At 38.1% G+C, this 16652-nt stretch overlaps 1 protein-coding gene across 3 annotated transcripts; it reads left to right on the top strand.

The window, feature by feature from the left end:
• Window positions 1–2572: 2572 nt before the first annotated feature.
• Window positions 2573–15691, top strand: fbxo25 (F-box protein 25). Of its 3 annotated transcripts, XM_026142711.1 has the most exons (11): window positions 2574–2690; window positions 3465–3645; window positions 10983–11086; window positions 11748–11797; window positions 11917–12009; window positions 12109–12202; window positions 12766–12947; window positions 13255–13437; window positions 13901–14044; window positions 14831–14857; window positions 15489–15691. In XM_026142711.1, the coding sequence occupies exons 2-11, from the start codon at window positions 3518–3520 to the stop codon at window positions 15576–15578; spliced, it is 1095 nt and encodes a 364-aa protein (XP_025998496.1). In that variant the 5' UTR covers window positions 2574–2690; window positions 3465–3517; the 3' UTR covers window positions 15579–15691. The 3 variants fall into 3 exon arrangements, with proteins under 3 accessions (XP_025998498.1, XP_025998496.1, XP_025998497.1); XM_026142713.1 differs by lacking the exon at window positions 10983–11086 and having other exon boundaries at window positions 2573–2690; window positions 3465–3530; window positions 11760–11797; XM_026142712.1 differs by lacking the exon at window positions 14831–14857 and having other exon boundaries at window positions 2575–2690.
• Window positions 15692–16652: the final 961 nt, after the last annotated feature.

The raw sequence follows: 16652 nt of genomic DNA, 5'->3' as shown, positions 1-16652 counted from the left end.
AACAATGTGGGCTTTAAAGATAATTAAGAAACTTTCTGAAGGAAACCTGGGCTTGTTAAGAGAGACGCCATCCATTCCACTTTGGATGGAGAAGCTCTCATTTCTAAGAATCTGGCCAAATATATTAAGCCCCCCAAAACGTGACGATCCAGAGTTGGGACCAGGAAACAGAGTTGCAGTCTTACACGCCTCTCTGCAGCTTCTCTCCTCCCATTATCCCCCCAAAACCCCATCCCCTCAAGGTCTGTGTCAGCTCCCAAGCAGACAAAAAAAACAAACAAACTAAAAACCGGCAAAAAACAACTGAAACATAAAAAAAACACAAAGAAAGAACAATACAGTATCATCAACAGCACCAAAGACTAAAACAGTGAAATGTGGATTGTTGAACATTAGGTCTCTGTTACTTCATGAGTTAATAATTATTCAACAAATCGATTTATTTTGCCTTACAGAAATACAAAAATGACAGCCTCAACACGGCATTTAATCTGTTGTTAGACTCAATTGGCTCAGATCAGAGCTCAGATAAATGCCATACAGAGTTCCAGTAGCACACACATCCCTACATCAGCTGTTCAAAGGAGACTGTGCAAATCAGGCCTTTATGGTCAAATAGGTGCTAAGAAACCTCTACTAAGGGAAAGCAACAATCAGAAGAGATTTGTTTGGGCAAACAAATGTGTGGGGTTCAACACATTGGGTCTAACCCACAACCCTGAGATTAATAATCTCATAGTCTTGAGCTAATCAAGCTCCACAGTAAGCCTTCAGTTCATGTCATACCAACATTTAAGACAAGTTCTTCCTCTGACCTCTAATATAAATAAAGTATTTACACCCAGGAAACTCTCACTAGATAGTTTTTCTTTTCAAACCAATCTTTGTAAACCCTAGAGATATTTCTGTGAGAAAATTCCAGTAGATCAGCAGTTTCTGATATACTCAGACCAGTTTTTCCAATGTGACTGATTAACAGGTAAATGTAATAAAGAGGATGTATATAAGTAGCAACAATGCCAGCAGATATGAGTGGGTATATATAGATTCTGGATAATGTTTGAGCTTATTGTATCCAGCTTATGGGACGCAGTATCCAACAACAAGACCAAATTGTCAGTACCTGTTTTACTAGTAATATAAAATTCTTAGTCAGTACTCTCATGTCACTCATTGTTATTGCTTTATCATAAATTAAATAAAATGATAATTGATTTCATTTTAAGACATATTTAATTATTCCAATATTTAATTAATTAATTATTTCATAGTTCCTGTGCTGCTGTCTATGAATTTATTTTCCATGTAAATCTCACTGATCAAAATCAAGAACTATGTCTAACACTGATTTAATCAAAATCATTGCTTTGGTCTGAAGTCAGTTCTTTCAGTGAACACTGCTCAATACAAGTACACAGAGTTTGAACTTGCATGCTTCTAGTTCCTACTTTGCAAGTACACTCAGAAGTCAGGACTTCTGAGCATGGAACATCCAGCTCACAGTGAGACAGTAGAATATTTGATGACATCAGCTCACTTTCACATTGTACTTTACTGCCTTTTAACCCTTATGGTTAATATTCACAATGAATATTGTGAATATTCATTGATTTTTTTCAAGGAGAGGGTAGAGCTGGGTGAATGGGTGGGTGCTTTCACTCCTGCCACTAGCACTGCTACATGATTTTACATTGACGTGATGGCCAAATAGGTCCTGCAACATTGGGTACGAAGGGGTTGTTCAGTTGGTTGCATTCTCCAACCTTTACCACTAGATGACACTAAATTACACACACAAAATACATAAATGAATACCTATTAAATTCATATTTTAACCACAAAGAACTCCCACTGCAAACCATATAGGACATTAGACTGTATTTTTAAGCTCAAACAGGTGACGTGACAATAACAATAAAAATTTTGAGAGCCGGTGTACAATGAGTCAGGGCTGCTGAATACGTACAAAACTTTGAAAGAAACATGTTCAAACGGGGTGTCGTTTTTGGACATCCGAAATAGCTGCATTTTTTTAAATTTGCATATACAGGCACAGTATTCAATTGACCTTGCTCTGAACGACTTGCGACTTAAACTGAAGAGAATAACGTCATTTGAAACAATCAAAAGTAAACTTATCTTTTCACATCCAGTTTGCAGCTTTACGCCATGCACATCAAAGCAGGAAGGTCCCAGAGTAATAAAACTGTGACCTAGATAACGTGTCATAAAATATACGGCTTAAACTTAAACCATACAACTGATGTGGAAAAAACAGTGGGTGGGGTGAGAAAATAGTTATTTATTCAAGTTAAGTCTTTAAAGCGTTTCACAACATTTTTCAGCATCAGTCAGTCACTCAAAGCTCCAGCAGACCAGTTACCATCCCCCATCTCAAAATCAAAACACAAGTACATGTGTGCAGTCCGCTGTCACGTGTCGAAGAAAGCCCCCAACAAAACAAATGGGATTTAAAAAAAGCTGTTGAGTGACAGGAGTGATTATCCAATCGGCCTCCCGAATCTGGGTAGCAACAAGATAAATACAGACCTTTTGACCAATCAGAGAGCAGTAGGGGGCGTGAATTGACGAATTCTCGCGCTTACTTCCGTCAATATTTCCAGCTCCGCAGGAGGGGAAGGCTAGAGACGGAAGCAGAGACACAACAGAAGAGCTGCTTCTCTTTAACGGTTTGTTTGGCCGTTTTTCAGAAATTCACAGTCTTATACCAGCGTAGCGGAGATTCATTATTTTCTTCTTGTCGTCATTATTTGTTTTGGGTCGACTGACAGCTTCGTGTTTGATAGCTAAAACGACTTTAACAGCGCCCGCTAACGCTGTCATTGTCCAAATTCTGAAGGTAGAAAAATATATAATTGCGTCACAGATATTGCAAGGTATGTTATTTAAGTATATTAAAACGCTGTGGCTTAGTCTGGCCCTTTACATACGAGTGTTAAATCTGTAAACGCGCTGTAACAGGGTAATTGAGAATGGCTGATGGCCCTCTGCTTTATGTGATATGCAGTTGAAAGGTAGCTGCAGGCTACAGTGTCTCTATGAACACTAAGAGAAACCATAATAATACTTTTTATTTTCACCTTTTTTAACCAATGCTGGCATAAAATATAAGAATCTATGTGTGGTGGGATTTGTTTAAAAACAGTCAGTTTCAATTTGTAAGCTTTAAAAAAAATCATCTCAGTGTTTTTGAACTGCCATTAAATTGGTGATATTTATAACTTGTTCACCTTTTCATTTAAAAGTTGTTGTTTTTTTCAGTAGAACCTAATGTGAACATAATGTGAATATAACCGGTTAAATGCTTAAAACTGTTTGTGAAATTTATTGTAGCATGCTGTATTTAACAAGGACAAATTAGATTTCAAAATTTCTCTCTTCTTTGCATGGTGGCATCAAGAATAAAAAAATCATTTTCTAACAAAAGCTGGTTAAACCTCCAGGTGTGAAGTAGCAGCGGCCCTCTCTGTTCACAGTCTCACACCTGCCAGACAAGATGCCTTTCTTGGGTAAGGATTGGAGATCGCCGGGGTGGAGCTGGACAAAGACGGAAGATGGCTGGAAGAGGATCATCTTGTTCGGAGATGTTTTGGAGGACAACAACGGAGAGATTGATTTGAAAGAGTAAGTTGCCTTCACCTTTATCTACCTTTAATCAAACTTCTTTGGTTTAGTATCATCTCTGTCTGAGCTCTACATATTTAAGTAGTCAAAAATTCACCCAATTAAAGTGCACTTTAGCTCTGTATCACATTGGTGACCTGTCCTGGGTGTACCCCACCTCTAGGATAGGCTTCAACCTCCCTGAGACCCTCATAAGGGCGTGCAAAAGAGAATGCATAACAGTAGTATATCTAAAGTTTTGCTGCTCAAAATATTGATACAGCCTAAAATGGAATGAAAAAAAAAACGAAATTGCTGGTCATCTTCCTTTAAAAAAACAAGGAGTTTAATCAGTTTTGAGTAAAAGTAGATCATAGTTTATTGGCTTATATTCATTGCCTTATATGGCAATATGTTTGTAGTAGCTTGTATGTACATTGTACTTTGACCATTTTTAGTTTGCTGACGACATTTTGGAGTGCTGTAAAATTTTATATATTAAAAGTATAGTAATCAAAACAGGTTGCTTTTATTGTATAATCCAACTGTGCCTTTAGAGGCCAATCTAGGCCTTCAGTGGATACTCTAAATTGGATTACAGAATCACAGATTTCTTAGAAAATAGAAAAGGGGAAAAAACTAAAAGGAGCAGTGGTGAATGATTTAATAAGGATACATGAGTGGACAGATATCCGCTGAACAACATTTCTCTGGATATTTTTCACATTTTTAAACTTTGTAAGACCTACAAACTCTTTCAGGCTTCTTTTATATGTGTAAAATAAAAAAATGTAACCACAACAGTAGGCTAATTACATGTAATACCTGGCTTAATGGATCTAATGTCATGGGTTGCTGTTTGCTGTTACTGAAGAATTTTCTAAGCTATGATATGTGTTAATCCCTAACTGTAAGTTGACTCTCCTTCAGGATAATACTGAAGCTAAAGGGGAACTGGTGTAAAATGACCTGTTTACACAAGTCTGTTATAGAGATACCTAATAGCCCAGGGTTAAAGGGTACATAAGGCAACAATTCACTAATCATTCAACCACTTATTATGAGGGCCATAGCACATACAGTTGTGCTCAGAGGTTTACATACACTCATTATGGGGATGAATGTTGTGGTAATTTGGGTTTTTTAATGATTTCTTTGAACTGTTCTTTTTCAGGGGTGGAATGATTGTACAGCATACATCTTTAATGACTTTAAAAACAGCAGGACTTTCACACAAATTGAATTTATGAGGAGTTTTAAGTTGCACAGGGTCAAAAGTATACATATGCGCCCACTAATATTTGGTTCAGTGTCCCATCTCATGCAGATGATTTTGCTATCTGGCCCAGCTTCCTCTGTTTTTGCTTTGAGGCAACAGTGATGCTCAAAGCTTTTTCTGTCCAACATTCACACCCATCCAGACTCTGATGAGCACATCGGGAGCAACTCAGGTTCAGTATCTTGGATGCAAACTGGAGCAGGGATTGAACCTTTCAATTTTGTAGGGTACCTGCTTTTCCTTCTGAGCCACAGCCACCATCAGCAATGACATTGGTTCTCACGATGACTGTATGTAAACTTTTGACCTTTTATGAGGTGATTATACTGTACATTCCCATAATTTCAGCTTGGTTTTGCCAAAGAGTGTTGTTACAGAAAAAAGAATTGAGTCGACATATTTTAACATAGTTTTCAATGACATTGATTTGGCAGTGAGTTCTGTAAGAGCAAAGAGTGTTTGTAGTTGTGTTTATGTGAAAAAGAGTCTCCTAATTATGACCAATTATTTAATTGTGACAAATCTGAATGTGATATCTCATCAAGGTTTCTCAATGCTGCAGACTACTTGCACAGCAAGTGACAAAACACACAAACAGCTCGCTGTGAGAGTGGAGCGAATATTGATTAGATTCGATTTTCATCTGGTTCTGCGTATAAGTCACATTCTTTATTGATTATTCTTGTGATTCTTCCAGTTTTCCGTGTTAAAAGAAAGTAGGCCTACTTGAGCTTTCAGCGTAATTTCACCTTTTCCTTAATCATCTCTGAGTCTGAACACAGTGTGGAGACTTCGGGTAAAGGCTTGGATGTGACTCGTGTGAAAAAGCTCCACTACTATGAGTTCAGAGTTCAGTTGCTTTGCTCTGTGGTTAACAATTCTAGCTAAAAAAAAACCTCTTTAAAGACACAAAATTCCAGCAGAAGGTCAGTTTAGGTCTGGAATAATGAAACAACCATGTGGTAATAATGACAGAGAGTTCACAGCCAACCTCAGGTAGAGAAGGCTGTTACCGTTTGGGAAAACTTGGAATTTTGGTTAGAAGAATTCTGGATTGTAGAAGGGTAATTATGCTGACTGCATAATGTATCAGGTAGTGGGAATTTGATTTGCTCAGTTTAATACTGGGAAGTGTTACTCCATTTTCTCACAGAGCCCTCAATCGGGGTTTTGAAATCCTACTAAATTCCTAATGAAATAACCAAATTGTTATGTGTGTATGTATGAAGGTCTTTGATCAGATTTATTTATGCTACCTCTACAAGTAGTTCTGTCTCAGGTTGCCGTCTTATGAATGTGGTGAAGTTTTAGAATAGTCTAAGCATGTGTGTTTTTGTTTGTTTATTTATTTTAAAGTGTCAAAGTTTTTTGTTTTCGATTATTTGGCAAGTTTTCAAGGTTTTAATCACAGCAAGTATAGTCGTGCTTCTCTCAGGGCATAAAGTATTACAGGGTCATAACTTTTTCACTTAAGCATATTAAACTTTATTAGGGTGTTTTGGCTTGGTGTTTCTTACTAAACCAATGTTTCCAATAGTGCCTTAAATCTTAATGTCGCTGCAACTCTTAGTATAAAGATGGACTGACTACAACTGATCGACTGCCAAGTCTCTCTCTAAATGTTGACATGACTGTCAGACACTGTCCAGCATCCGCAGAGCATTCTCAGAAGGTTTTCAAGTAAACATTTTTTTTTCCATTATTAAACAGAAAACAGGGGAGAGTTGACAGGAAATTAAATGATAGGAATATAAAACAAAAGCTTAATGTTTCCAATTACATGGTCCGTCTCAAACCACCAGGACACAGTGGATTTTTCTTGGTGAAATTACAAGAATAAGACCAGAAGTGCTCACGAACCATTAAATCGCTTAGAATTGGTGCCATAACATCTAGGCTTTTATGAGGTGATTTACATCACACAGTTCAACTTTTTTTCTTTCTGACTACATAGTAATATCATACAAACAACTTCTGAATGTGACCTGTGTGCAGTATATACAGCTAATCCTAAACCTCTGTGCATATGACACTTCTTTTTCACACACGTTCATCGTGCATGCTGTTAGATTGTAACAAAATGAGTTGAAGTTAATGTGCTTGTGAGCAGGTTAGGTTTGAAGCATAAGTTGCCATGACTGAGCCTAATCACGGAAAACTACAGGTTACACCTTAGGTTCCCTCTCAGAATTGACATCATAACTATTTTACAAGCCTTGGCTTTTATGATAATAGTGCATAATGATAACCTCCAATTTCAAACACGCTGGCTGTTGTGTGTTCAAATAATGGGGCTTAGTGGATTAAAGACTTTAATGGCAACAGCTTGTTGAGATCAGCTAAACCAAAAAAACGTCTTCTGCTTTTCGTCTTTCTGGTTTATATTACACACTGCCCCTGTCTGCAGCTCATGTGGCCTCCCACAGCAGAGCTCATGTTGTTCTCCACAGGAAACTTGTATTGTTTTGACATGTGCCAACTGGCAGTGAGCAGTTGTAAAAATGAGGAGACAAGAGGGGATTTTCTGTATTCATTCATTTCTTTTTGTATGTATTTTTTTCTGCTCCAGCTTCTTGTTCTGCTTGTGTTTTGGAGTTTTACTGGATGGAGGATTATTAATTGCCTCATTGTATATGACTAGGCATTTATATGTTGGCACGTCCTTCTACATCTTGAATTTATCTGACTCCCTCGCCTCTGTTGTTTAGAAATTTGTTGTTTATTTTGTTGCATTTTCATTAGAGTTTACTGAAAAGTGATCTTCTCAAGTCAACTGGTGACATCTCTGATCATTGTGAGGACCAGAGACTGTTGATATGGTGGACAATAGTTCATGAGCAAGCCTCATAAAACGTAAACACACACGCAGGGTTTGGTGTCACGCTGGTACTGACAGGGTGGAATTGATGGCATCTCAGTAGCAGTTGGTGACGTCCCCTTCAGGCCAGGGGAATTTTCTGTCTAACTAACAGTACTTCTCGGTACCACAGTGACTCGTCAGCAGTCTTTAGCCTGTCATCAGACAATAACTAATTACATCATTTAGGCAAATTGGCTGCTCTTCAGATGCAGTCTCCCTCCACAAAGCCAGTGACCTCATGGCAACCGAGGTACGTTTGCCAGGCGACCACATGTAGGCCAGAAAGAAAGGAGACAATACACTGGGTGTGTACTAGAATGGTACACAGTGTTACAGAAGTACTTCAGATCACAGTGCGTGTGTAAATCTAAAACAAACTGGTCACTGATCTTCATGCTGTCGAGTGTCAGTTGAGTGTTTGAACCTCAGTTTAATGCTCATTTCTCTTACAAGTAATCGTGTAAATTGATTGAACTTAATCAAATGTGTTTGTCTACTAAGAGACTAGAACATCATCTAAAAGTCTTCATACTATATTTTGTATTCGGTTAATTTCCTTTGGAACTACGTGCTCCCTTCAGGGCCCTGTTTATCTTTTATTTGAGGATTTTAAAATGTCCACAAATCCTTTTGAATAAGTTGTTCCTTTGTGATGTTTTTATTGGTTCCTTGGAGACGGTTATTCCATGTGCAGCCTGTGTAAGAAAGTCACCCTATTGAATTCCACCTTTTTATAATTCACTTTGACAGATTACTGCGCTTGCAAGTGTGTTTGTGTTTATGCCTGTGCAACTGGATAAATGGATAGAGACAAGGGATTACTGTGGAGCTCATTCACTCTGATCAGCTGACTCTGTAGTCAGACAAGCAAAGCCATGTCTTTACTTATGCTGGAGAAAATTTAAGTTGGTCTCTTATTCCATAAGACCAACTTAAATATGCTTCTGGAAGTATATTAGAATTGATAACCAGTGTAATGTAGAACAGCTGTGGCTCAGGAGTTGATTAGATTGTTCATTAATCAGAAGCCTGGTGGTTTGATCCCTGGTTTGACTGTTTTACACGTTGAAGTGTCCTTGACCAGGAGACTGCATACCCAGTACGTCCACTGGTTTATTTGATCAATAAAGTCCACAGAATAATGGACTTAATGGTGTGAATATACGTGTGAATGGTGAAATGTGGCTTGCACTGTTAGTGTTTTGATAAGTTCAAAAGAAAGGACTGTATAAATACCATCCATTTGCCCTAGGGTCTTATTTGGAGCTCTCCTCGAAGATGTTTTCCATGAAAAAATTCCCTTCGTGCCTTAACATGTATTAAATGTAACTCTACCTCTTTTCCTGATTTTATTTTATTTTTTTGATTGTTAGCATGGACAGATCAATGAATATGCAAAGTTGTCCCTGTCCTGACCCCTCCGTCTTCACTAGTCCACCCCCGCTATCTTTGTGCTTCTGCGAGGCCCCACTCGCAAGATCTTATTCTACATTGGGGTAGACAGGATTGGTCCAAACCAACTTGTTTTGCAAAAGAAGAAAATCCAGTGCTTAAGAGCAGGAAAAAGAGAGGAAAAAGTCACAAAACATATCAAATGAAGCCGCATGGGACCAACCGCACTGGACATTTTTGTCAATGCACCAAATATACAAGTTCTTCAACCTCTAGAAAGCAATCGGGTAAAAAAAAAAAGGAAAAAAGCATCCACTAGTTCCAAAGGTTAGCATGATGCTAGTCACATCATAGAGATATAGCAGCACAGAAGTTGGAAACACATTTTTAAAAGGTATGAGATTAAAAAACAAGTCTGTGTGTTATCAGCAGACTTTCCAACTGCTCGCTGAGCACTGTTGGGAACTATTTAAAGACTACATGACCCATATGATGACCCTGAGTTGGAAACCCCCACTGACAGGACTCTGACTTATTCAAGGGCTATGGGTGCACCATGGTACAATGTACTATTGCCTCATAGAAAGAAGGTTCTGGGTTCTAATCCCGAGCCTGAGCGGACTCGGTAGATGCTACCTTTCTGTGTATAGTTCGCAAGTTCTCCTTGTACCTGTGTAGATGCATGTTAGGTTAACCAGTGATTTTGAATTGGCTTTAGATTTAAATATAAGCATGTCTGTCTTGTCAGTCATGACAGGCTGGTGACATGGCCGATAAAGAACCCACGTCTCACCCTATGACACCCAGGGAGGGGTTAGCTTACCAAGAATTCTCTCTTAGCTGGCAGTGTTGCCGCTTAATTTAACCAATGGATTATTAATGCAGTGTATCAGATACCAGCTTAGTTCAGTAATTTGATCTGTCTCACAACGCTCATTAGAAAATCAGCGAACCAGAACTCCATAATCACACTCTTATTCATGATTGAAGTTTTGCAGCTTGTTTTTTGTTTTTTATTGTTTTTTCACATAGATTTATTTGTAGATAGTTGTTTTAATTTGTTTGTACTCAACAAGTAATTTGTTTTGTGAGTATTAGTTAATATTTTGACCTGAATTTAGTAAAGACATAGTAATAATTTACCTAATTGGTGGTTTAATTTTGTGGAAGTAGATTGAAAGAGTAGAGAACAGGCACAAAGTAAGCAACAAGTCTCTCGCACAACACAGGACTGTAATCTGAATTTTTAGCCTTTTTATGCAGTAAAAATGGTAAGAAACGTCTTCACAAACCCTGGGAACATCTGTATTCGCTATGTTGACTTGAATGTGACATGTTTTAATTCGTATTTCTGTTGGAGCTCGGCCTTTTTGAGTGTTCTCCGACAGCAATGTGAAGTTGAGGTCAACAACGAAAATGCTAAGTTCTGTGTTATCAAAAATAACACAGCCCTGAGGCAAGAAACAACAAAGATTAGATACAGCACGCTTAATGTTCTGAGACCTCTGTCCGACATGTTTGACCTTGGCCTGCATATCAGTGTAGCAGTAATACAACAGGTTTCCTTCAGTTTCTTTTTTTCCTCTGATCTTTAATTATTTATTTCTCACACTGGTTTTCCCTATAAGTTCAGTAACACTACATCACCTAACTTGGCTATGAGCCATCTTGCCGTGCAACTGTGACACACAGGCTATCAGTAAAAAGTCACTGATTTGCTTCAGGGCGACGCCACAGTGGTTCGGTGGTTTGTAATTACATGGTGTTTTCAGACTTGCGTGGAAGTGTTATTAATGCATTACGCACATGTTTCCTCTGTCCAAACAGGCTCTGCAATGGCAACAATGAAAATCTGTTTGTTGGAGATGTGTGTGAGCTCTCCACCACAAAGAGGAAAAAGGACTTCTACAACAATAACACTAAATCCCAGTGTGAGTTTCAGCTGCACATAATCACTGTTTTGGCTCGGGGAACTTTTTGTGGCATGAAGATTAAAAGCAATGTGTACAAAAGTGCAAAAGTCAGTGAGACAGAAATAAAACTCTCAGGGATTTGGATTAAGGTTGTGCTGCAAATGTTGTCTTTTTTATCAATTTGTAGTGTCCTCCGTCTCCAGATGCAGTGCATCCATTATAATATTAATAAGCACATCAGCAGCTCTTGTGCACCTTTTGAGGTTGTCTAGCTTACCTAAGTACTTCTGCATTTTATAGCTAAGATTTACATAGAAAATCTGAAGTGAAGTAACTTTTTATACTTTTAATAATAATTTGCCCTTAAATGATCTTGAAACTTTCATAACTATCAGTTCTTCTAGAGAGCACAAATTGATTGTATTATGTCATTATCCTACTGTATCAGTAAGACTTGTAATGTAATCCATACAGAAACCCTTAAACAATTTCAGACTTTGGAAATGTTATAATGTTCAATGTTGACTCAAACTTTTGCAAATAAATACATTTTTAAAAAGTCATTAAGTTTCAGGTGAAATATCTTGTCCCTCTCTTGTCATTAAAATATGTAAAATTCAATGATGCACAACTGTAAGAAAGCTTTCATTAAAATGTTTGTTTTTGCATTTTTTTTTAGTTGTTTTCACAGATAAATGGATCTACATTCAGAAAGGGAGCACAAAAGAAGTGAGTACTGAGGCGTTTCACACAAAGGAGCGATTGTCTTTTAATGGAAAATACACATTAGTCAGTTCTTTAATTAACAGAGCTTGTGTGCACATGTTTTTTCTGATGTGTACCTACAGCGACATGGATACTGCACACTCGGCGAAGCTCTCAACCGGCTAGACTTTTCCAGCGCTATTCAGGACTTGAGAAGATTTAATTACGTTGCAAAAGTGAGCATTGATGCTCGTACATGATGTTAAAGAAACCTTTTAATTGTATGACTTATATAGCGCATCTTAAGCTCCTCCTTTTTTTTCTGTCACCCACAGCTTTTTCAGCTAATAGCCAGATCGCAGCTGACGTCTTTGAGTGGAGCTGCCCAGAAAAACTATTTCAATATCTTGGAGAAGATTGTACGAAAGGGTGAGAAGACCTGACATGGGGTGTCTGAGGGATAAATTGCACATACAGACTCTTTATTTTCATTATTACTTTTGGTGTCAGCGGCTTTCAAACTCTAATTTAGTTTTTTTCAGGGCGTTTTGTGTTGGGAAAAGTAGTTTTTATGTTTATAGATTTTTTGTGTGTGTGCGTGTGTGAATGTGAAGCCTTTGAGCGATCAGAACATGCTTTCTCTCATCCTGCTGTTCAGTCGTTGCAGTCTCATGTTTAACCGCAAAACCAATAGGGCTAGCATGCTCCATCATTACAGGGTTACAAAGGACAGACCAGGACTGTATTTTTTTTTTCATCCTTCAGTGGTGTGTATATTTCTGGTAAACACATTTTAGTTCTTTTGCAAACTTGAAGCTTTTTTGTAAAAAGAAATATTAGTTTTCCATTTGTCTTTTTGTTATGTATATGGGGTGGTTTACGGCAGGAGCCCGCACAACAACAAAAAATGTGTTATGATCCTTAAAAAAAAATTCCTCAATAGCCCTGGTGTTTTCCTTCATGTTTCTCTTTTGCTTGTGTTTTTATTCCAGTTCTGGAGGACCACTATAACCCACGCCTCGTCAAAGAGCTTCTACAAGACCTGAGCTCCACCCTGCACAGTCTGACCATCCATGGCAGGTGTGTCCTCGTGGGAAACGTCAACATCTGGTTGTGCCGTCTGGAAACCATTGTTAAATGGCAGCAGGAGCTGAACAACCTCCAGATCCCCAAGGTATTTTTATTGAAATCGCAGAGTAGGTGGACCGCAGAACTTCCAGACAGCAATCTAAAATAGCAGCCATGCTGGAAATCTGTCTGCGCTGACTTGTCATAAGAGTGCTGTTTAAAATGAGAAGTAGGCTAAAAATCTGCCTTTTTATTTACAGTGCTATACATGTAGCTCCATTTGTACCTGCTTATGAATTATGACTTATTGACAAGCTGGTCCAATTTACAAGCTGAATTTAATGTGGGAGAAATGTGAAATACAGAAGTGTTGTTAGTCCACTATTTATTTTTGGTGATTCTTGTTTCCTCAGCAAATGTGCACTGGCATGTCATTCAGTGATTTGCCCCTGCACATGCAAAACAAGATCCTCTATAAGTTCTCTGATGCCTGTGACATCATTAACTTGGGACAGGCCACACCAACATTGCACATCCTAAGTGAGAACAACACACTGTGGAAGAAACTCTGCCTCTTTCACTTTTCGGACAGACCGGTGAGTATTACACTTAATCATTTGAGCTTGAATCTAAGGTTTTATTACTTTTAGTCATACATATATAGTCGAGTGATGTAAAACTGGATTGCTTCAGAACTAGAAGTAGAGCCCATGTTAACCACTAGAGGGCAGAGTTGGCACAATTTATTCACAGCTCGCAAATGAGCTTATCCTCTAGCTCTTACACACACACACACACACACACACACACCCAAGCACACTATCTTAGACCTTTCGCACTCTTTCAGGATTGATGTTAATGAGGAATTGTTCTTGATTATATCTAAATACACACTGTTCTTGTTTTAATTGCATCTATCCCCAGAGTGTTTTAAATAGCTGGTAAAAGTTTCTTTCCATCCATTGTGTGTGTGTGTGTGTGTGTGTGTGTGTGTGTGTGTGTGTGTGTGTGTGTGTGTGTGTGTGTGTGTGTGTGTGTGTGCCCACTGCATTTTTGCAGTTCTGCAGGACTTTAGCCATAACCAGGAATGACAATGTGGACTGGAAGCTGATGTATTTCACCTTGCAGAAACACTACCCCATGAAGGAGCAGTACGGCGACACGTTGCACTTTTGCAAACACTGTAGCATCCTCTTCTGGAAGGTAAACGAGACAATGCAGCAGCAACAGTCTAAGCACGTTTCCTTATACTGATTTATTGATTTTGGTGGGAGATTTGGTGGGGATCAAGATAATCAAAACCTGTAGGCACATATGTAATGAATAAAATCTAACATGACTTGTAGTCATGTAATAGTAATATGACTATTATATTATAAATTTAGTTCACCAGACTGCTATTCTGAAATAACCTAACAGGTTTAGTCCAAGTTTAACTGCTTGCTGTTAAAAGAAAAGTCATATCTTTATATTTTGAATAGTTTACCTTCCTTGGTATTGCTTTTGTATTTTTAACTCTAATTATTTAATATTCAGTTTACTCTAAATTCTTAAAGCCAGCAATAAAAAGGTTTGCTGAATCAAAAAGAACCGCAGAGCACTGCCTGTAGTGCAGATCCTTGTTCACGATTACAGTACAATAATTAAAAAAAAATTATAGTGTCAAGCAAATTAACCGACTGGTTTGCTTTCAGCAGCACAGAAAATCTGATCTTTTAACTAACTAACTAAGACAGAGATCATGTTATAGCAAGATCAGGGAACTTCTAGAGATACAGAAACTGAACAGTGCAGCACTTTTATTAAAAAGTATTCCTATACATTCAGTTTCCTCTGTTTGTTTCTTTATTTACTTGCCACAAACTCGTTATTATCCTTTCCTGGGTACCTAAATTATTTAACCTGCTGCTTTCTCTGCATCCTTCTCCTTGCTTGGCACCCATCCTTCCTGCCTCTTCTCCTGGTTCCCCTTGTCCCTGATACCTTAAGGATTGCCATCTGGCTTTGTTATTGAAGGTACTTTATGTCCCATAATGCTTTTCTATTTCTTAGATTGCCATCTTGTCTCATTTCCCCGATGATTGCCCCGATGGTCCGATTTCATTTCCTTGTATTGAGTTTTGTCTTTTGCTGTCCTGTCATCGTGTTTTGTAAACTCTGACATTGTTTCCGCTGACTTCTCCTTTAACCTGCTCCGGTTAAAATAGATTTTTTTTTCCCCCTGAATGTCAGCTGTCACTTTGTCCAACATAAATATTTGGACACTTCCATGTGCTATCATCCAGAACTTGCTCACCACATTTTTGTAAAATCCTTCCTAAGTTCTGTTTAGTTTTCACAAGCTTATCTATCAAGTGTCACATCACATTTTATCTTTTATATGCACTTAAATAGGCCGTGTGTTTTTACCACGAGTAAACAGTGACACATGGCCCTGAGAACTTTTAATTAAAACTGCCATAACCAGTGCTGTTATGTTCACAGTTTATGACATAATTACTAAATCACCCTAAGAGTAAGAGCTCGCTTCTGTGCTGTAATCAGTTTTAATTCTACTCTAAGTAAATGCTAGAATCATGACTGCGCCAACTCGGAGGTTTCCCAGTGTGCCTTCGTTCTAATGATTAAGCTGTTGACTTCCTTCCAGGACTTTGGCCACCCGTGCACAGCCAACGATCCAGACAGCTGCCTGATGCCCATCTCTCCGCAGCACTTTATCGACCTGTTCAAGTTTTAAACCCTCCATGCTGTTTTTCACCTGAAGCATCCGTTTAGCATCACTCCCACACCAAGAGGTGTGTACAAGAACTTGATGTCTTTAACCCAAATACAAAGGGCTTCAAAGAAATGTTTTCTTTATTTCGTTTACGTCTTTACTTCCTTACGCACAATTATTTCCGTAAATTGAGGAAAAATTAAATGAGAGGATTTCTCAGAATGTTGATAGAAGGTGATATATAAGCAAGGCTTTCTCCTTTCGCATACATGTTTGTCTTTTAAGACAAGAAAGGTTGCTCCTTACACAGGGAATAAAATATGATGTAAATGCAATGTGAATATTTTGAAAGGAAATATATGTAGAGCAAATCTTAGCATGTTTATGTTAAGTACAAAGCCCCCTAAAGATCATGACTGGAGTTCTTTTCATGTGGAATTTAAATTTAAATCAAACATTGAAGATATGACTTTCAGCCTTAAGGGGTTTAACAAATGCTGTAAACCTTAATTGGACACCACTTCTTTGTGAAAATTGATAGTCACCCAAAGCATACTGTAAAAGTAAACAAAAAAGAGTTTCTCAAGGCAAGGAAATGGGATATTCTTCAATGGGCAAGTCAGTCACCTGATCTCAACCCATCAGAGTATGCTTTACAGTTATTAAATACAAAACTCAATGCAGAGACCTACAATCAAGAAGCCATTGAAGGTGGCTGCGGTAAAGGCCTGAGAGAGCAGGTCCAGGGAAAAAGCTCAAAGAATTTTCATCCAAGTATTAAAAACTATCCTCGTACCTGAAATTTTGTTAACTTGTCCAGTCATTTTTGATCCTCTGAATTTGAGGAACTGTGTATAAAAATGGCTGTAATCCCCAAACAGTTAAAGCAAAATTTCTCTAAAACTGCTTAAATCAAAGCTGAAAGTCTGCACAAATTTTGAACCTAACTGCAGACATGTATTTTTATTTATTTTTTTAAATCACAAAGATGCGTTTCTAACGAACCATAAAATAGTCACATTGATATGAACTTCCTTTCCCCTCACAAGCGGGAAAATGAAAGGATATGATTGCATCATTACAACAAAGCGATCT

Source organism: Astatotilapia calliptera, chromosome 15 (genome assembly GCF_900246225.1).
Source record: "Astatotilapia calliptera chromosome 15, fAstCal1.2, whole genome shotgun sequence".
NCBI lineage: Eukaryota > Metazoa > Chordata > Actinopteri > Cichliformes > Cichlidae > Astatotilapia > Astatotilapia calliptera.
Note: the sequence above shows the minus strand (reverse complement) of the source record. Positions and strands in the feature narration are given on the sequence as shown.